This window comes from Rhinoderma darwinii, chromosome 8, assembly GCF_050947455.1.
Source record: "Rhinoderma darwinii isolate aRhiDar2 chromosome 8, aRhiDar2.hap1, whole genome shotgun sequence".
NCBI lineage: Eukaryota > Metazoa > Chordata > Amphibia > Anura > Rhinodermatidae > Rhinoderma > Rhinoderma darwinii.
In genome coordinates, this window is record NC_134694.1 from 939,214 (window position 1) to 960,304 (window position 21,091).

The following is a 21,091-nucleotide window of genomic DNA, read 5'->3' on the forward strand; positions in this document are numbered from 1 at the left end:
TATAAGACATGATGTAACAGCAGAATAGTGAATGCAGCTCTGAATGTGATTGGAGTATAAGACATCATGTAACAGCAGAATAGTAAATGCAGCTCTGGATGTGATTGGAGTATAAGACATCATGTAACAGCAGAATAGTAAATGCAGCTCTGGGTGTGAGCCGCCTGTGACCTGGAGCTGTACTATAACCACAGGAAACATTCTGGGCGAGGTGATCGACACGGTGCTTAATGAGAACGGCGTGAAGTATCTGGTCAGCATCCCGAAGGGCAGCGCAGAGATGGAGCTGGCGAGAGTGGCGCCAATATTCTACGTCTATCACTACCTGGAGACCGAGCAGCAGTGGAGCCTCCTGGGGGACAACATCTTCGCCTCTCAGCTGAACATGAAGAAAAAGCTAAAAGAAGGCTAGTCCCCCCCCCCCCCCTCTCATCTGTGTCCCGTCGTCCCCCCCCCTCTCATCTGTGTCCGGTCGTCCCCCACCTCATCTGTGTCCGGTCCCCCCCCCCTCATATGTGTCCGGTCCCCCCCCCTCATCTGTGTCCGGTCCCCCCCCCTCATCTGTGTCCGGTCCCCCCCCCTCTCATCTGTGTCCGGTCCCCCCCCCCTCTCATCTGTGTCCGGTCCCCCCCCTCATCTGTGTCCGGTCCCCCCCCTCATCTGTGTCCGGTCCCCCCCTCATCTGTGTCCGGTCCCCCCTCTCATCTGTGTCCGGTCCCCCCCTCATCTGTGTCCGGTCCCCCTCTCATCTGTGTCCGGTCCCCCCCCCTCATCTGTGTCCGGTCCCCCCCCTCATCTGTGTCCGGTCCCCCCCCTCATCTGTGTCCGGTCCCCCCCCTCATCTGTGTCCGGTCCCCCCCCTCATCTGTGTCCGGTCCCCCCCTCATCTGTGTCCGGTCCCCCCCTCATCTGTGTCCGGTCCCCCCTCTCATCTGTGTCCGGTCCCCCCCTCATCTGTGTCCGGTCCCCCCCTCATGTGTCCGGTCCCCCCCCTCATCTGTGTCCGGTCCCCCCCTCATCTGTGTCCGGTCCCCCCTCTCATCTGTGTCCGGTCCCCCCTCTCATCTGTGTCCGGTCCCCCCTCTCATCTGTGTCCAGTCCCCCCGCTGAGTATTTAATGTTAATGCTTCCTTCATTGTAGGGGTTTCCAGTGTCCTGTCATTCAGAAACAGGGATCACTCGTACAGTCTGTGGAGGGACAGCGCCCCCAGCACCTGGTACGTACAGGGACACAAGGGGTTGCAGTCCATCACGTAATCGGGGAGCCCACACTTCTAGCTGAAAGATGCGGGTGGCTGCAGTGCTTTACAAAGCCAATATCCTCCTGGTTCATGAACAGAATGCGAGAACTACAGTGAACACTGACACGTAGGCACCTCAATAGACAGGACCGCGGGGGGGCAAACTATGATCCACAATTCGGAATGAGATCTTATTGAGGGTGTGTGGCGGTCGCTCAGGTCTGGGATATGGCAGACCCCACGCCCGGGGCTGATTTCTCTGCTGATTTCCTCCTCTCCGCAGGATGACCGCCTTTGCTCTGCGCATCTTTGGCGACGTTCAGCATTACGTCTCGATCGATCAGATGTCCGTGTGTAACACTCTCCTGTGGCTGATCGAAAACTGTCAGTCTAGAGACGGATCCTTCCAGGAAAAATCCGGCAACCAACCAATAAAACTACAGGTGAGGACCAGACGGCGGGTGGTAAATACAACGGATATTGCTGCAAGTGGTAAGAGGAGAAGAACCGGGTCAGGATGGGTATTCGGCCTCGAGATGACCACATTCACTGACCGCAAGCAGAGATTTTGAAAACAGTAAGCAATTGAAATTCTAAGTCTATTAGAAAGTTACAGAGCATTTCAGGAGACAATGCTGAAGCTTCACTTCCATAAGAATGCACCGGCCCTTTAAATATCCCCATTCTGCCTCAGCAAGCGGTTTTCTATATATTTGTATAACTGCCATTTATGTGAATGTTGGGGGGAGTGTGTTCCCGGTCTCCTCAATAGTGGAGTCATTATATGGATATAGGAGGAACACGCTTCTATAAGAGACCCGTACCCCTTACTCGCTGAATGTCCATTCTACATTGTATTTTCAGGGCACCATCCCCAAAGAAGCTTCAGAGAAGACCCTATACCTCACCGCGTACGTGGTCACCGGGATCCAAAAGGCTTTCCACATGTGTCCTGTCATCGTAAGTTTCCCAGTATAATGTACGAATATATTGTGTGTGTAAAGTATGTATATAGTATAGGGTATGTGTACATATAGAATAGAGTGTAATGTATATAGTATAGGGTATGTGTACATATAGAATAGAGTGTAATGTATATAGTATAGGGTATGTGTACATATAGAATAGAGTGACATGTATATAGTATAGGGTACGTGTACATATAGAATAGAGTGTACTGTATATAGTATAGGGTATGTGTACATATAGAATAGAGTGAAATGTATATAGTATAGGGTATGTGTACATATAGTATAGAGTGTAATGTATATAGTATAGGGTATGTGTACATATAGAATAGTTGCAATATATAGTATAGGGTATGTGTACATATAGAATCGTATGCAATGTATATAGTATAGGGTATGTGTACATATAGAATAGTGTGCAATATATATAGTATAGGGTATGTGTATATATATTATAGTGCATGTGTACATATAGAATAGAGTAATGTATATAGTATAGGGTATGTGTGTATATAGAATAGAGCAAAATGTATATAGTATAGGGTATGTGTACATATAGAATAGTGTGCAATGTATATAGTATAGGGTATGTGTACATATAGTATAGAGTGTAATTTATATAGTATAGGGTATGTGTATATATAGTATAGTGTATAGGGCATGTGTACATATAGTATAGAGTGTAATTTATATAGTATAGGGTATGTGTATATATAGTATAGTGTATAGGGCATGTGTACATATAGAATAGAGTGTAATGTATATAGTATAGGGTGTGTGTACATATAGTATAGAGTGTAATTTTATATAGTATAGGGTATGTGTATATATAGTATAGTGTATAGGGCATGTGTACATATAGAATAGAGTGTAATGTATATAGTATAGGGTATGTGTATGTATAGTGTGTCATGTATATAATATAGGGTATGTGTATGTATATAATATAGGGTATGTATAGTGTGTAATGTATATAATGTAGGGTATGTATAGTGTGTAATGTATGTATAGTGTCATGTATATAATGTAGGGTATGTATTGTGTATAATGTATATAATATAGGGTATGAATAGTGTCATGTATATAATATAGGGTATGTATAGTGAGTAATGTATATAATATAGGATATGTGTATGTATAGTGTGTCATGTATATAATATAGGGTATGTATAGTGTGTCATGTATATAATATAGGATATGTGTATGTATAGTGTGTCATGTATATAATATAGGGTATGTATAGTATGTAGTATATATAATATAGGGTACGTGTATGTATATAATATAGGGTATGTGTATGTATAGTGTGTAATGTATACAATATAGGGTATGTATAGTGTGTCATGTATATAATATAGGATATGTGTATGTATAGTGTGTCGTGTATATAATATAGGATATGTATAGTGTGTCGTGTATATAATATAGGGTATGTATAGTGTCATGTGTATAATATAGGGTATGTGTATGCATAGTGTGTAATGTATATAATATCGGGTATGTGTATGTATAGTGTCATGTATATAATATAGGGTATGTGTATGTATAGTGTGTCATGTATATAATATAGGATATGTGTATGTATAGTGTCATGTATATAATATAGGGTATGTGTATGTATAGTGTGTCATGTATATAATATAGGATATGTGTATGTATAGTGTGTCATGTAGATAATATAAGGTATGTGTATGTATAGTGTGTCATGTATATAATATAGGGTACGTATAGTGTGTAATGTATATAATATAGGGTACGTGTATGTATAGTGTCATGTATATAATATAGGATAAGGGCGTGTATAATGTGTCATGTATAGGATAAGGGTATGTATAGTGTGTCGTATATAATATAGGGTATGTGTATGTATAGTGTCATGTATATAATATAAGGTATGTGTATGTATAGTGTGTCATGTATATAATATAGGATAAGGGCGTGTATAATGTGTCGTATATAATATAGGGTATGTATAGTGTGTAATGTATATAATATAGGATATGTGTATGTATAGTGTGTCATTTATATAATATAGGGTATGTATAGTATGTAGTATATAGGGTATGTGTATGTATAGTGTGTAATGTATATAATATAGGGTATGTATAGTGTGTCATGTATATAATATAGGATATGTCTATGTATAGTGTGTCGTGTATATAATATAGGATATGTATAGTGTGTCGTGTATATAATATAGGGTATGTATAGTGTCATGTGTATAATATAGGGTATGTGTATGCATAGTGTGTAATGTATATAATATCGGGTATGTGTATGTATATAATATAGGGTATGTGTATGTATAGTGTGTCATGTATATAATATAGCGTACGTATAGTGTGTAATGTATATAATATAGGATATGTGTATGTATAGTGTCATGTATATAATATAGGGTATGTATAGTGTCATGTAGATAATATAAGGTATGTGTATGTATAGTGTGTCATGTATATAATATAGGATAAGGGCGTGTATAATGTGTCGTATATAATATAGGGTATGTATAGTGTGTAATGTATATAATATAGGGTATGTGTATGTATATAATATAAGGTATGTGTATGTATAGTGTCATGTATATAATATAAGGTATGTGTATGTATATAATATAAGGTATGTGTATGTATAGTGTCATGTATATAATATAGGGTATGTGTATGTATAGTGTCATGTATATAATATAGGGTATGTATAGTGTGTCATGTATATAGTTAATAAAAGCCCCCCCCCCCCCCGGCTTTTATTAACGTTCTTGTCTCTTTTATGCAGCAAGTGGAGAACGCACTGAACCTCGCCATTGAGTATCTGTCCAGACACGTGTCGAATGCACAGACCACCTTCTCGCTAGCGGTGACCGCCTACGCCCTGGCCGTATCCGAGGCCACGCTGCAGAGTAAACATTACTCTTTTGGAAAGTTAAAGGGTGAAGCCTTGAGTCTGGGAGTCGGTAAGTGATCGGATCAGGGCTGGGGCCAGACACGTACAATTACTACAGTCTGATGTCTATGGGATCGGGGATAACCAGGACCGCGCAGGCGTGAGGTCACCGTGCTCAATGGTCTGTTCTGCTGCGAGATAAGCGGCTGCCACAGGGGAACAGAAGTGTCTGGAAGCCGCTTCTCTACCGAGCTGACTGCAAGTATATGGGATGTAGACGGGGGTCCACCCTGACAGCACCCCCTGTACCGCAGCTTCACCAGTGGAGACCGAGCACATTCAAAATATCCCTTCTATAAATTTTAGGTTTAAAAATAAAAGAAGGTTGTCTGCTTTAATTGAAGATCTCTGCTTGCTGTCAGTGAAAGCGAACATTCTTGTTTACATCCAGAGGCTGAAAATCCTTCCTGACCTAGTTCTGCTCACACAGCTCAGGACTTGTTACAAAGTATCCGTGTAGATAATCCTATGTGAGCTAAACACAGAGGCAGCACCAAGTTTGTTGCAATGTATCAGTTCTTATAGAATATTGTCTAGAGTGGATACATTGTTGCGTGCAGAACTAAGGATGTTTCCAGCCACTGACAGCAAGCAGATATCTTAAACATGAGGAATTGAAACCGTATTAGAATGCTGCGTACGTTTTCGTTCTACCCTGGAGGAGCTTCATCTGGGCTCTGCAGTCATTTCCCTCGTGTGGCCCCTGGATGCCGGATTACAGGACTCTTACCTCGTTTTGCAGGTTATCCTCCCGTTTACCGATATTGGAAAGATACATTGAAGAAATCTGACGACACTGCGCCGACCGCGGAGACAGCGAGAATGGTGGAGACGACGGCTTACGCTTTACTGACTATTCTGAAGAACGGCGACAAGGAATACGCTAAACCGGTTGTGCGCTGGCTGAAGGAGCAGCAGAGATACGGCGGCGGATTCTTCTCCACCCAGGTAAATGATGGGGATTACAGCGCGGGAGGTCACGGCGAGAGGCCCGCGCTACACTCACAGCTCACGGGCGGTTTACCCTTTCGTTGCCAGGACACAATTATTGCTCTTGAAGCTCTGACAGAAGTCGCCATCCTGGACGATAAACTGTCCCTCAACATGGATGTCAAAGTGTCATACAGGAAATCCGGGGAGTTCCAGAACTATCGCCTGACGGAGAAGCAGCCGTTCACGAGGCCGGTGGAGGTAAAACACGCAGGGTCACAGGTCTGTAGCATAAGGAGTTACCGTTCCATCAGGACTTATACTCCAGTCACATTCAGAGCTGCAGCCACAATTCTGCTATTACATCAGGTCTCATCTAAAGCTGCAATCACTATTCTATTGCATCAGGTCTTATCCTCTAGTCACATCTAAAGCGGATGTCACTGTGCTGACCGTCGTAACACCGAATAACTAAGCCACTGGACCCCGGCTCTCAGGGCATGCTGGGAGTTGTAGTTGGGTACATGTACAGTGTGATAACAGGCATTAGACGCAGGAGATCATTGTACACGTAAGGAGCTGACGCTTTTATTTCCAGGTTCCGATTTTAGACGATCTCACCGTCAGTACAAAGAGCGCCAGAGGGATCGCTACAGGAAACGTACGTATAATCCCAGAAGACGGGGCTTTACTTATAACACCCTGCGTTCTGTGAGTGATTGAGCGCTGTGTCGGGGGGACCCAGCACTGACCGGAACACGTTCATACAGATAATTGGAATGTTTTGGGAAATTTAAATAAGGGTAAGTTCACACTGAGTTTTTTGACGCAGAAAACGCGTCAAACAACGGCCGGAAATGCCTCCCATTGATTTCAATGGGAGGTGGAGGCGTTTTTTCCCCGCAAGCGGAAAAACCGTCTCGCGGGAAAAAGAAGCGACATGTCCTATCTTAGGGCATTTACGTCTCTGACCTCCCATTGACATCAACGGAAGGCAGAGAAAGCGTATTGTGCGGCGTTTTTTACTCGCAGTGCTCAGTGGCCGCGGGTGAAAAAATCTGCGAAAATAAGGCTATGTTCACACGGAGTATTTTGGGGGAGGAATATCTGCCTCAAAATTCCGTTTGGAACTTTGAGGCAGATTTTCCTCTCCCTGCACGCCGATTTTCGCGGCAATTATCGCGCCGTTTTTCGCCCGCGGCCATTGAGCGCCGCGGGCATAAAACAGCGAGAAATACGCTTTCTCCTGCCTCCCATTGAAGTCAATGGGAGGTCGGAGGCGGAAGCGCCCGAAGATAGGGCATGTCGCTTCTTTTTCCCGCGAGGCAGTTTTACTGCTCGCGGGAAAAAGACGCCGACGTCTCCCATTGAAATCAATGGGAGGCGTTCTCGGGCCGTTTCTGCCGAGTTTTGCGACGCGGTTTCCGCGTCAAAAAACTCGGCAAAATACCCTGTGTGAACATAGCCTAAGAATTTTGAGGCAGATTTTCCGCCTGCAAAAAACTCTGTGTGAACCCAGGCTTAAAGCGGCTGTCACCAGATTATAAGTGCCCTGTCTCCTACATAATGTGATCGGTGCTGTAATGTAGAGAACAGTGGTCCTAGTAATAATGAGGCTGTCACCATATTATAAGTGGCCTATATTGTACATGATGTGATCGGCGCTGTAATGTAGATAACAGTGGTCCTAGTAATAAAGAGGCTGTCACCACATTATAAGTGGCCTATATTGTACATGATGTGATCGGCGCTGTAATGTAGAGAACAGTGGTCCTAGTAATAAACAGGCTGTCACCACATTATAAGTGGCCTATATTGTACATGATGTGATCGGCGCTGTAATGTAGAGAACAGTGGTCCTAGTAATAAAGAGGCTCTGTCACCACATTATAAGTGGCCTATATTGTACATGATGTGATCGGCGCTGTAATGTAGAGAACAGTGGTCCTAGTAATAAAGAGGCTGTCACCACATTATAAGTGGCCTATATTGTACATGATGTGATCGGCGCTGTAATGTAGAGAACAGTGGTCCTAGTAATAAACAGGCTGTCACCAGATTATAAGTGGCCTATATTGTACATGATGTGATCGGCGCTGTAATGTAGAGAACAGTGGTCCTAGTAATAAACAGGCTGTCACCAGATTATAAGTGGCCTATATTGTACATGATGTGATCGGCGCTATAATGTAGATAACAGTGGTCCTAGTAATAAAGAGGCTGTCACCACATTATAAGTGCCCTGTCTGACCCTCTGATGCCTCGTGTGTTTGACCCTCTGATGCCTCGTGCGTGTTTTGACCCTCTGATGCCTCGTGTTTGTTTTGACCCTCTGATGCCTCGTGTGTGTTTGACCCTCTGATGCCTCGTGTGTGTTTGACCCTCTGATGCCTCGTGTGTGTTTGACCCTCTGATGCCTCGTGTGTTTGACCCTCTGATGCCTCGTGTGTGTTTGACCCTCTGATGCCTCGTGTGTGTTTGACCCTCTGATGCCTCGTGTGTGTTTGACCCTCTGATGCCTCGTGTGTGTTTGACCCTCTGATGCCTCGTGCGTGTTTTGACCCTCTGATGCCTCGTGCGTGTTTTGACCCTCTGATGCCTCGTGTGTGTTTGACCCTCTGATGCCTCGTGTGTGTTTGACCCTCTGATGCCTCGTGTGTGTTTTGACCCTCTGATGCCTCGTGCGTGTTTTGACCCTCTGATGCCTCGTGCGTGTTTTGACCCTCTGATGCCTCGTGCGTGTTTTGACCCTCTGATGCCTCGTGTGTGTTTGACCCTCTGATGCCTCGTGTGTGTTTGACCCTCTGATGCCTCGTGCGTGTTTTGACCCTCTGATGCCTCGTGTGTGTTTTGACCCTCTGATGCCTCGTGCGTGTTTGACCCTCTGATGCCTCGTGCGTGTTTTGACCCTCTGATGCCTCGTGCGTGTTTTGACCCTCTGATGCCTCGTGTGTGTTTTGACCCTCTGATGCCTCGTGTGTGTTTGACCCTCTGATGCCTCGTGTGTGTTTTGACCCTCTGATGCCTCATGTGTGTTTTGACCCTCTGATGCCTTGTGTGTGTTTGACCCTCTGATGCCTCGTGTGTGTTTTGACCCTCTGATGCCTCGTGCGTGTTTTGACCCTCTGATGCCTCGTGTGTGTTTGACCCTCTGATGCCTCGTGTGTGTTTTGACCCTCTGATGCCTCGTGTGTGTTTGACCCTCTGATGCCTCATGTGTGTTTTGACCCTCTGATGCCTCGTGCGTGTTTTGACCCTCTGATGCCTTGTGTGTGTTTGACCCTCTGATGCCTCGTGTGTGTTTTGACCCTCTGATGCCTCGTGTGTGTTTGACCCTCTGATGCCTCATGTGTGTTTTGACCCTCTGATGCCTCGTGTGTGTTTTGACCCTCTGATGCCTCGTGCGTGTTTTGACCCTCTGATGCCTTGTGTGTGTTTGACCCTCTGATGCCTCATGTGTGTTTTGACCCTCTGATGCCTTGTGTGTGTTTGACCCTCTGATGCCTCGTGTGTGTTTTGACCCTCTGATGCCTCGTGCGTGTTTGACCCTCTGATGCCTCGTGTGTGTTTTGACCCTCTGATGCCTCGTGCGTGTTTGACCCTCTGATGCCTCGTGTGTGTTTTGACCCTCTGATGCCTCGTGTGTGTTTTGACCCTCTGATGCCTCGTGTGTGTTTTGACCCTCTGATGCCTCGTGTGTGTTTTGCAGGTTCGGACAGTGTTTCACCTCATGACCCCCCCACAGGAAAACTGCAAATTTGACCTCCGCATTCAAAAAAAGGAAAACCCATGTAAAGTATCGCACAACATACGTGACGTTAATGTTCGTAATCGCGCCATGTGACCTGTACGGTGAAGTAAATGTCTGTTACCGGAATAATCCCTTCCTGCAGTACCTCTCTCAGCCTGCAGGGGGCGTCACCAGGATTACACATTCATCCACTGCCCGAAATCTGTATATTCACGGCGCGTGGTTTAATTTTAAATTTGCGCTATGATTATCGTACAGGACGGTAAAATGTGGCTGCGGGGGCGGCCGTGGAAGGATTTTGGTGCCTGGAGACAGTAGGACAACTCTATAATTTGTTACAATGTATCAGTGCAGGTAATATTTAAGAGTCTGGAGTCCAGGCTGTCTACACTGGATACAAATGTAACAAACCCTCAGCTGTAAGTAGGTCTCTATAGGTTTTCATCTTCTGGGCGTAAAGAATAATGTTTTCATTCACTGACCGCAAGCAGAATTTAAATACAAAGTCGCAGGGCTGACGCTTTATTTCTATAAGGCCGCGTTCACACGACACATTTTCTGGTGTATTTGGGAGCGCATCACTCGGGCTCGCCGCTTCCATTGTTTTTATACGGGAATACGCTGCGCAGTTCAGACGCGGCAGATTTTTCGGCTGCTGCATTAGAGAACGCCGTGTGAGAAAACGTCATAAGAAAGGGACGACGGTCGCGCCCGCGCTTTACAGGAGGCGTTTTCTCATTTCCCATTAACACTAAAAAGAGTTTAAAAAACAAAAAACGCTTAGAAAAATCGGCTCCAAAAACATCAGAATTCAGCGGCGGTTTTTCTCCTGAAATAGTTTCTTTCAGCCTGAAGACAAGTGACCGTGTCCATAATCGCCGTCTTCATCTCACGGCCGCCATTCTTGTGCTTTTCTCTTTCAGCACAGACAGAAGCCTCCATATTTGATGACGACACGTCTCACCTGCTGCTCCTAGAAGCCTGCGCCAGGTACGACCCAAATCCTCCCGGCTGATCTCCCCGCAGAGTCATGCGCCAGTTTACGGCCTCGCGCCCACTCGAAAAATCAGACTTCAAATTACTTTTTGGACGCGGCCATTGCATCTATTGCAAAGAAAAAGGCGGCCAAAGAAAGACTGCAGCAAAAAACTTTCAAACGAGCGCTTCAGGTTTTGTTTGTGAGACCAGTGGGTGGCGCTGCGCTTCAGGTTCTATTTGTGAGACCAGTGGGTGGCGCTGCTCTTCAGGTTTTGTTTGTGAGACCAGTGGGTGGCGCTGCGCTTCAGGTTTTGTTTGTGAGACCAGTGGGTGGCGCTGCTCTTCAGGTTTTGTTTGTGAGACCAGTGGGTGGCGCTGCGCTTCAGGTTCTATTTGTGAGACCAGTGGGTGGCGCTGCTCTTCAGGTTTTGTTTGTGAGACCAGTGGGTGGCGCTGCGCTTCAGGTTTTGTTTGTGAGACCAGTGGGTGGCGCTGCGCTTCAGGTTTTATTTGTGAGACCAGTGGGTGGTGCTGCGCTTTAGCTTCTATTGGATGTGACCAGTGGGTTGCATCATTTTATGTATTTTGTTTTATAATGATAAGAAGGACACGGCGCCACCTAGCGGTTACATAATGAGAAGTTGAACGCACAAGTATCAAAATGAACTGAAAGCAAATGCAGAGAATTCCTGAGTGATGAGATTCTCCGTAGCGGTGGCGATATCTAGCTGCGTATACAGTGATACCGATCATTCGCTCGTACTTTGCTCGCGTCTCTGCCGGTTTCCGCAGGTTTTCTCTGAATGTTTCAGTAATTTCCTTTCACACAAAATCCTCCACATTTCAGATATAAACCCCAAAAATCTGAGATTCCCACATCTGGCCAGGCCGTCATGGAGATCACGATGCTGACGGGGCTGCAGGCCGACGAGAATCAACTGCACAAGGTAACGGAGCAGCGCGTATAAAGGCCACAGGATGAGAGCGCTGTCCTGCAGATCGTGCTCGCTCCAGCAGGGGGCGCTGTGCAGTCAGTGGCAGTACTGAGATCATTACCATAAAGCAGTGCTGTGTCTATGGGAGACTCTGGCGACCGGGTGCAGGCGACACTGACAATCACCCGGAATCTCCCGATCCAGCTAATCCTTAATTGTTCTTCTCCATTTTCAGCTCGTTAACAGAGTTGATCAGTTTGTCACAGACTACAGCGTAGAAGGTGGAAAAGTCATCCTGCATTTTGATTGGGTATGACCATTACTGCGATAAACACATGACTCCACCTCTCTCCTGTACCGTGTAGTTTTTGACTCCGCCTCTTTCCTGTACCGTGTTGTTTTTGACTCCGCCTCTTTCCTCTAGTGTGAAGTTTTTGACTCCGCCTCTTTTCTATACCGTGTGTATGTCGACTCCACCTCTTTCCTGTACAATGTGTTTTCTGACTCCGCCTCTTGTACCGTGTAGTTTGACTCCGCCTCATTCCCCCTACGTGTGTATTTTCTGACTCCACCTCTTTCATGTACCGTGTAATTTTTGAACTCCGCCTCTTTCCTGTACCGCGTGTATTTTCTGACTCCGCCTCTTTCCTGTACCGTGTAGTTTTGGACTCCGCCTCTTTACCATGTGTTTTCCACTGCAGATCTCGTCTGATGATTACGTCTGCGCTCCGTTATACATTAGGAAGATGTTTAAGGTGGCGTTCATGAGCCCCGGGATATTTAAAGTGTACGAGTTCCACGCTCCAGGTAAGGTCAGCGATCTGCGGCATCCATCCTGCCCGGGGGTGGGAACGTCATCCGCAGCCGCCACCGGGAGTAACACCGCCATTACTCTGCGCTGTGGATCTTGTGTGTTTGGCTTCGGCCATCGCCCCGACATTCACACATTTTACTCTCCCACATATATATTCTCCCCGCAGAACAGGAGTGCACCACCTTCTACAACCCCTTCCTGGACGAGAACCTGCAGAGAGTCTGCGCCGGAGACGCCTGTCAATGTATAGAAGGTAAAGGGACGGAGACAGGAGGGAGCGGGCAGTAACAGTCGCGGGCCCCGGCAGTAACAGTCGCGGGCCCCGGCAGTAACAGTCGCGGGCCCCGGCAGTAACAGTCGCGGGCCCCGGCAGTAACAGTCGCGGGCCCCGGCAGTAACAGTCGCGGGCCCCGGCAGTAACAGTCGCGGGCCCCGGCAGTAACAGTCGCGGGCCCCGGCAGTAAGTGTCGCGGGCCCCGGCAGTAACAGTCGCGGGCCCCCGGCAGTAACAGTCGCGGGCCCCGGCAGTAACAGTCGCGGGCCCCGGCAGTAACAGTCGCGGGCCCCGGCAGTAACAGTCGCGGGCCCCGGCAGTAACAGTCGCGGGCCCCGGCAGTAACAGTCGCGGGCCCCGGCAGTAACAGTCGCGGGCCCCGGCAGTAACAGTCGCGGGCCCCGGCAGTAACAGTCGCGGGCCCCGGCAGTAACAGTCGCGGGCCCCGGCAGTAAGTGTCGCGGGCCCCGGCAGTAACAGTCGCGGGCCCCGGCAGTAACAGTCGCGGGCCCCGGCAGTAACAGTCGCGGGCCCCGGCAGTAACAGTCGCGGGCCCCGGCAGTAACAGTCGCGGGCCCCGGCAGTAACAGTCGCGGGCCCCGGCAGTAACAGTCGCGGGCCCCTTAACCCCCCCCCTCTGGATTTATTATCGGGGCCTCTGTACCTGAAGATGATGCTCTTGGGTTTTGTCGGCGGGTGACACCATTGGAGGTGACCGGGGAGGGGGGTGCTATTAATCCATATATACCACCCCCCACACAGCGGCCAGTGACCTCTATATCCATCAGACGTTCTTATGAGGCCCCATGCACACGACCGTAAAAAACCTCCGTTTTTGCGGACCGCAATCGCGGTCCGCAAAAACGGAGCCATTCAATTTCATTGAACACTGACACCTTTCCGTGATTGCGGGCACGGTCGTGTGCATGGGGCCTAAGTTTGTCTCAATTTCTACTTCGTGATCAGTCTGATAAAGACTTCTCTATAGAGCAGGGATCACCACCATCGTCGTCCCACCAACTACCACTCTCATCATCAGTACATAATAACAGCAGTGATATCGTATCCTCAGGTGAATGCCCCAAGATAAAGAGCCGGCTGGATGTGTCTACGACGGCTGACCAGAGGAGGGACGCTGCCTGCAAGGGGGACGTGACCTACGGTGAGGCGGCCGCTAATATATATATATATATATGTGACCTGCAGGACCGCGCTGTGTGTGGCGCATCCGCTTACTGCACACATCACCCTACACTTCGTTACATTGTGTCAGCAGATAATAGTGATTTGTTACAATGTATCAGTGCATCAATCATTACCACAGGCGTCCAGACCATGCTCTGTGAGCTGAACACAGCAGCAGCACAAGTCTCCGTCCAGTTGTGGCCCCGGCTGATGGCTTTTGGCTTTTACCTGCACAGATACATTATAAGGCCACGTTCAGACATTGCGGGTTTAAAGAGGCTCTGTCACCAGATTATAAGTGCCCTGTCTCCTACATACTGTGATCGGTGCTGTAATGTAGAGAACAGTGGTCCTAGTAATAAAGAGGCGGTCACCAGATTATAAGTGCCCTGTCTCCTACATACTGTGATCGGTGCTGTAATGTAGAGAACAGTGGTCCTAGTAATAAAGAGGCGGTCACCAGATTATAAGTGCCCTGTCTCCTACATACTGTGATCGGTGCTGTAATGTAGAGAACAGTGGTCCTAGTAATAAAGAGGCGGTCACCAGATTATAAGTGCCCTGTCTCCTACATACTGTGATCGGCGCTGTAATGTAGAGAACAGTGGTCCTAGTAATAAAGAGGCGGTCACCAGATTATAAGTGCCCTGTCTCCTACATACTGTGATCGGCGCTGTAATGTAGAGAACAGTGGTCCTAGTAATAAAGAGGCGGTCACCAGATTATAAGTGCCCTGTCTCCTACATACTGTGATCGGCGCTGTAATGTAGATAACAGTGGTCCTAGTAATAAAGAGGCGGTCACCAGATTATAAGTGAACTGTCTCCTACATACTGTGATCGGCGCTGTAATGTAGATAACAGTGGTCCTAGTAATAAACAGGCTGTCACCACATTATAAGTGTCCTGTCTCCTACATACTGTGATCGGCGCTGTAATGTAGAGAACAGTGGTCCTAGTAATAAAGAGGCTCTGTCACCACATTATAAGTGCCCCGTCTCCTACATACTGTGATCGGCGCTGTAATGGAGGTGACAGTCATGCTTTTTATTTAACAATCTATTTTCACCACGTTATAAGCGATTTTAGCTTTATGCGAATTAGTTTCTTAATGGCCAATTGGTTGTTGTACAGAGGAGTGTATGACGCTGACCAATCAGTGACCAATCAGCGCCATGCACTTCTCTCCATTCATTTAGGCAGCGCATAGGGATCCTGCTAGATCCTTATGTGCTGTCTTATACTGACACATTAACAATACTGAAGTGATTAGACAGTGAATAGACATTCCTTCCAGCCAGGACGGGATGTCTATTCACAATCTCGACACTTCAGTAATGTTTCTGTGGTAGTTACAGCAGAGCAAGCGTAATCTCACGAGATCACGCTGTAAATGACAGGTTACAGGGAGATTACGCTTTGCTCTACTCTAAGTACCACAGAAACATTACTGAAGTGTCGAGATTGTGAATAGACATCCCGTCCTGGCTGGAAGGAATGTCTATTCACTGTCTACCATATGTCAGCTTTTTAAAAAGCTGACATATATTGGAAGTGCTGTCTCCTCGTCTATTTTGTCTATCTGATATTGGGGACCAGGTCCTATTGAGCAGTGCACCCACTTGTGGTCCAGTGCTGTGGTAATTTTCTGCTTTGGATATTCACGGTCTAAACACTTCAGTAACGTTAACATGTCAGTATAAGACAGCACATAAGGATCTAGCAGGATCACTATGCGCTGACTAAATGAATGGAGAGAAGTGTATGACGCTGATTGGTCACTGATTGGTCAGCGTCATACACTCCTCTGTACAACGCCCACTTGGTCTAAAGTAAAAACACGCCCAGTTGGGCATTAAGAAAGTCATTAGCATAAATCTAAAATCGCTAATAAAGTGGTGAAAAAAGATCGTTTTTCTAAATAAAAAGCATTACTGTCACCCACATTACAGCACTGATCACATTATGTAGGGGACAGGGCACTTATAATCTGGTGACAGCCTGTTTATTACTAGGACCACTGTTCTCTACATTACAGCGCTGATCACATCATGTACAATATAGGGCACTTATAATCTGGTGACAGCCTGTTTATTACTAGGACCACTGTTCTCTACATTACAGCGCTGATCACATCATGTACAATATAGGCCACTTATAATGTGGTGACAGTCTCTTTATTACTAGGACCACTGTTCTCTACATTACAGCGCTGATCACATCATGTACAATATAGGCCACTTATAATCTGGTGACAGCCTCTTTATTACTAGGACCACTGTTATCTACATTACAGCGCCGATCACAGTATGTAGGAGACAGGGCACTTATAATCTGGTGACAGACTCTTTATTACTAGGACCACTGTTATCTACATTACAGCACCGATCACAGTATGTAGGAGACAGGGCACTTATAATGTGGGGACAGCCTCTTTCAGGTGGGATTAGTTTTTCCCCCCTGTGGTTTGGGAGTGTCCTGCCTATAAATCTGCAGCAAATGCCCCGTGTAACTTCTGGATTGTGGACCGCGATTTGCTTTATATTCCATAGTACATTTATTTTATTTTTTTGAGGTAAACATTCAATGACAGTCAGCGGAGATCTTGAAATTACAATGAATTGAAACACAAATGCCCTCATTTATTACACATAGCGGGCAGCGCAGGTTATTCTCGCCAACCACCCGCTTTGATTTCATTGGCGCAAAATCCGCCACCAGTGTCTATTAGAAAGTGTCGGAAAGCTGCGCCCTAAGAAGACGGCGCTCCATCCGTATAGAAGCAGAAAACCGTTCTCATGGCGCCGGTTTTCTGCTGATCTGGACCGCCTCGCTATTGCTCTCTGCTTTCACATGAATCTCTGTGTAAAGGAGCAGATTCTGGTAACAGGATAACGTAGCGGGGGAGGGGGGAGATACTTGTACTTGGCGCCACAAACCGGTCGTCACATTGTTTGCTCCTCCCCCTCCGCAGCCTATAAAGTGGAAGCCGACAAGTCGGATGAAGAAGGGGAGTTTGTGAAATACACGGTGACGATCGTCGACATCTTCAACAAAGGTAAAAGTAGACGATGGCGATCTTAAAGGGGCACTCCCATCTCAGACGTTTATATCCACGAAAGACGCCGGCCCCACCTCCAGGACTCGCACTGATCTCTAGGCTGGGCCCCCTGAGTTACGAGGTGATGGGGAGCACGGTCGAGCCCGCTGTCCCCCTAACTACTAGACGTTTCTATGGCGGTTCTGGAACACTCAGCTGTCTCGTAACTCGGGGGCCCGTTCTAGAGGGAGGTGACGAACCCCCGAGGTGGAACCCGTATCCATCCGACGTTTATCGCATGTCCTGTGGATACAAAGGTCCGAGATGGAAATACCCCTTTAATGGCGGCAGCCGGTGTCTCCGCGCTCACGCCGCGTCTTATCTCCGATCCGCAGGCACCGCGTCAGTCAAGGCCAATAAACAGGTCCGGCTCATCAAGAAGAAAACGTGCAGCCAATTCAGTCTGCAGAGCGGAGGACAATATCTGATCATGGGGAAGGACGGGCTCCAGATCCGAGGGGAGCGAGAATTCCAGTAAGTGACAAATCACGGAGCTCACCCACTAAATACATGTGCTTCTGGGTGGTGAGGACTATGGCCGTGTGCCAGGTTCAGAAGGAAGGATCGTCACCCAACTTTCCTGGAGTCCTGAATGACCAGACGTGTCAGTGAATCACTACATGAGACCTTCAGGAGTCCGGGAAAGCTGGCTGACAGATCCGCTATTAGGAGAGGAGAGCAGCCCATGAGCTGGCAGGAGCTGGCGATGACGTCATCAGGGCCCCATCTCTCGGCACATTGGCTCTGATGGTCACATGACTTTGCCGCTCTCTTTCCCAGGTACGAGTACCCCCTGGACTCCAACACGTGGGTGGAGTGGTGGCCGGAGTCCTCGTCCTGCAGCGGGCCGGCCTGTGGACAATTTCTCTCCATCCTGGAGGATTTCTCGGAGAGCATACTGATCGATGGATGTCAGCCGTAGTGTCTCGCTGTGGATTCGTTACACTGTTTCGGGTCAGTTAGATTGTTTCATGTTCTTGTGTTTTTATCTTTTACCCCCTAAAAAAAAAAATTTAAAGCTCAATGTAAATATTAAGAATAAAACTCGACCGCCGCTGGCGAGTGCTCTGTGCTGATTGGTCGTTACCTGTCATGTGAATTATTATTTATAGTTTCAAAGGTAATTTTCATGTTCCCCTCCCCCCACATCATAGAAGAGGAGACTGTTATATAGCAATCCCCTCATATTGTCAGGTCTGTATTTCAGGGTGGCTTCCATCCCCTGTTATTTCACACCGAATAACCACCTCTCTAAATTGAAAGCTGAAGGCATGCCTGGAAAGAAGTAAACCAGCCAGAGATGTTGGTACACAGCTTTCCCCAAATCAGACAGGAAGCAAACTGAACTTTATTCAGAACAAAGAATCACAGGAAAAAACACATGCCCCCTCCCTAGAGATATGGGACTTGCTTAAGCCCCCATTGGCTCCTCAGCTGTAAGTTCTCCTGTACATTCTTCTGCACACTCCTTTGCATTCCAGGGGGCGGTGTCTTCCATAGGTGTGTCCGACATGAACAAAGAACTTGTTATATATATCAGTATATTACACAAAGAACTGAAATGTATATACATATGTGTGAGGATAATATTTTTGCAAACAATATACATAGTAATGATCCCTGACAATATGTCATTAGGAGAGGCGTTCTGCGCTACTGACTGCCATAAGACCACTAGTGGGGGCAGGGATAGGACCTCCGGCTGTGTATGTGCCAGACCACCGGACCAGGACCTGCTAATCCAGCACTTATGGCAATGATTAGTGATTCTGTCTCCTTATATGTTTAGTACATTGGTCTGCACATCCCGGGAGTCACCAGCAGGCGGCAGCATTGTCCTCCATGGGGCTGATCATGTAACGCTGTATCAGTAATAGCGCCCCCTCCTGACCAGTGTTCACATGAATGAGGCTGAGATGCAATACTAGACACGACCATAAAGAAGAGGGGGCGCTGGTACTGGAGATAAAGCAGAACATTCAGCTAATCTACAGGAACTGAGGAATATCAAATGCCCTGAGCAGAGGAGCTGACGATCTACAATTCTCATCTCACAATTCTGTAGAAACTTGACAAAAAAAACCTAGAAAAAGGAAGATTCCCGGCGGCAGTCGCCATTTACTGATGATCCGCTGAAATATGGTGGGGCCCCCGGTCATCCGCCACATACACAGCGGGTCAACCGGAGTAAAAGCCAATCTTTGTAGCACCTCGTCCCTGGCGAATGACGGGGGAGGGGGAGGTGTCGGCCTCATTATTAAACGAGAACAACAAAAAGGCTGCGGCCAAACTCCACATTACATCACCGCGAATATTCCCTCACAACACCCGCCCCTAGACGCGACACGTCTGGTGTATCACATGATCAGAGCAGCTGTTACATCACGTCTCATACTCCAGTCACATCTAGAGCTGCTGGGAGCTATTGTGTCTTATACTCCAGTCACTTCCAGAGCTGCATCTACAATCCTCCTGTCTCATTAGGTCTTCTACTCACATCAACAGCTGTAGTTACTATTCTGGTGTTACATCAGGTCATATACTCCAGTCACATCCACAGCTGCAGCCACTACCATGCTGTTACACCACGTCTTGTACTCCAGTCACATCCACAGCTGCAGCCACTACTCTGCTGTTACACCGCGTCTTGTACTCCAGTCACATCCACAGCTGCAGCCACTACTCTGCTGTTACACCACGTCTTGTACTCCAGTCACATCCACAGCTGCAGCCACTACTCTGCTGTTACACCGCGTCTTGTACTCCAGTCACATCCACAGCTGCAGCCACTACTCTGCTGTTACACCACGTCTTGTACTCCAGTCACATCCACAGCTGCAGCCACTACCATGCTGTTACACCACGTCTTGTACTCCAGTCACATCCACAGCTGCAGCCACTACTCTGCTGTTACACCACGTCTTGTACTCCAGTCACATCCACAGCTGCAGTCACTACCATGCTGTTACACCACGTCTTGTACTCCAGTCACATCCACAGCTGCAGCCACTACCATGCTGTTACACCACGTCTTGTACTCCAGTCACATCCACAGCTGCAGCCACTACTCTGCTGTTACACCACGTCTTGTACTCCAGTCACATCCACAGCTGCAGCCACTACTCTGCTGTTACACCGCGTCTTGTACTCCAGTCACAGCTGCAGCCACTACTCTGCTGTTACACCACGTCTTGTACTCCAGTCACATCCACAGCTGCAGCCACTACTTTGCTGTTACACCACGTCTTGTACTCCAGTCACATCCACAGCTGTAGCCACTACTCTGCTGTTACACCGCGTCTTGTACTCCAGTCACATCCACAGCTGCAGCCACTACTCTGCTGTTACACCACGTCTTGTACTCCAGTCACATCCACAGCTGCAGCCACTACTCTGCTGTTACACCGCGTCTTGTACTCCAGTCACATCCACAGCTGCAGCCACTACTCTGCTGTTACACCACGTCTTGTACTCCAGTCACATCCACAGCTGCAGCCACTACTCTGCTGTTACACCACGTCTTGTACTCCAGTCACATCCACAGCTGCAGCCACTACTCTGCTGTTACACCACGTCTTGTACTCCAGTCACATCCACAGCTGCAGCCACTACTCTGCTGTTACACCGCGTCTTGTACTCCAGTCACATCCACAGCTGCAGCCACTACTCTGCTGTTACACCGCGTCTTGTACTCCAGTCACATCCACAGCTGCAGCCACTACTCTGCTGTTACACCGCGTCTTGTACCCCAGTACACAATATATAGTGGAGCCAAGATTTAGCTGGTCATGTGACAGGAGGCGTGGCTTCCGATGATGCAGAGTTTCTCCCCTCCCCCATACATTATAAATAGAATATTTTAGCACATGACAATGAAGGAAACAATGTCACTTTACGTTGTCAGAATTTCCACCACTCACAAGTTTGTGGGCGGAGTCTGACATGGCGGTGATTTCCACGGGTGGAAGAAACT

General features: G+C 47.5%; 1 protein-coding gene across 1 annotated transcript in view; it reads left to right on the plus strand.

Annotated features, from left to right (window-relative positions):
• The window catches only part of C5 (complement C5), a 48,996-nt gene extending 30,797 nt beyond the window's left edge, over nucleotides 1–18,199 (plus strand). Inside the window, exons 24-41 of the mRNA XM_075834588.1 lie at nucleotides 195–407; nucleotides 1,142–1,217; nucleotides 1,525–1,684; nucleotides 2,106–2,201; nucleotides 4,985–5,162; nucleotides 5,895–6,100; nucleotides 6,191–6,343; nucleotides 6,681–6,743; nucleotides 9,792–9,873; nucleotides 10,757–10,823; nucleotides 11,659–11,758; nucleotides 11,982–12,056; nucleotides 12,448–12,553; nucleotides 12,727–12,813; nucleotides 13,907–13,996; nucleotides 16,993–17,076; nucleotides 17,454–17,592; nucleotides 17,899–18,199. Coding sequence (XP_075690703.1) covers nucleotides 195–407; nucleotides 1,142–1,217; nucleotides 1,525–1,684; nucleotides 2,106–2,201; nucleotides 4,985–5,162; nucleotides 5,895–6,100; nucleotides 6,191–6,343; nucleotides 6,681–6,743; nucleotides 9,792–9,873; nucleotides 10,757–10,823; nucleotides 11,659–11,758; nucleotides 11,982–12,056; nucleotides 12,448–12,553; nucleotides 12,727–12,813; nucleotides 13,907–13,996; nucleotides 16,993–17,076; nucleotides 17,454–17,592; nucleotides 17,899–18,040 — 2,117 coding nt within the window. The 3' untranslated portion in view covers nucleotides 18,041–18,199. The remainder of the gene's footprint in view (nucleotides 1–194; nucleotides 408–1,141; nucleotides 1,218–1,524; nucleotides 1,685–2,105; nucleotides 2,202–4,984; nucleotides 5,163–5,894; nucleotides 6,101–6,190; nucleotides 6,344–6,680; nucleotides 6,744–9,791; nucleotides 9,874–10,756; nucleotides 10,824–11,658; nucleotides 11,759–11,981; nucleotides 12,057–12,447; nucleotides 12,554–12,726; nucleotides 12,814–13,906; nucleotides 13,997–16,992; nucleotides 17,077–17,453; nucleotides 17,593–17,898) is intronic.
• The last annotated feature ends 2,892 nt before the right edge of the window (nucleotides 18,200–21,091 follow it).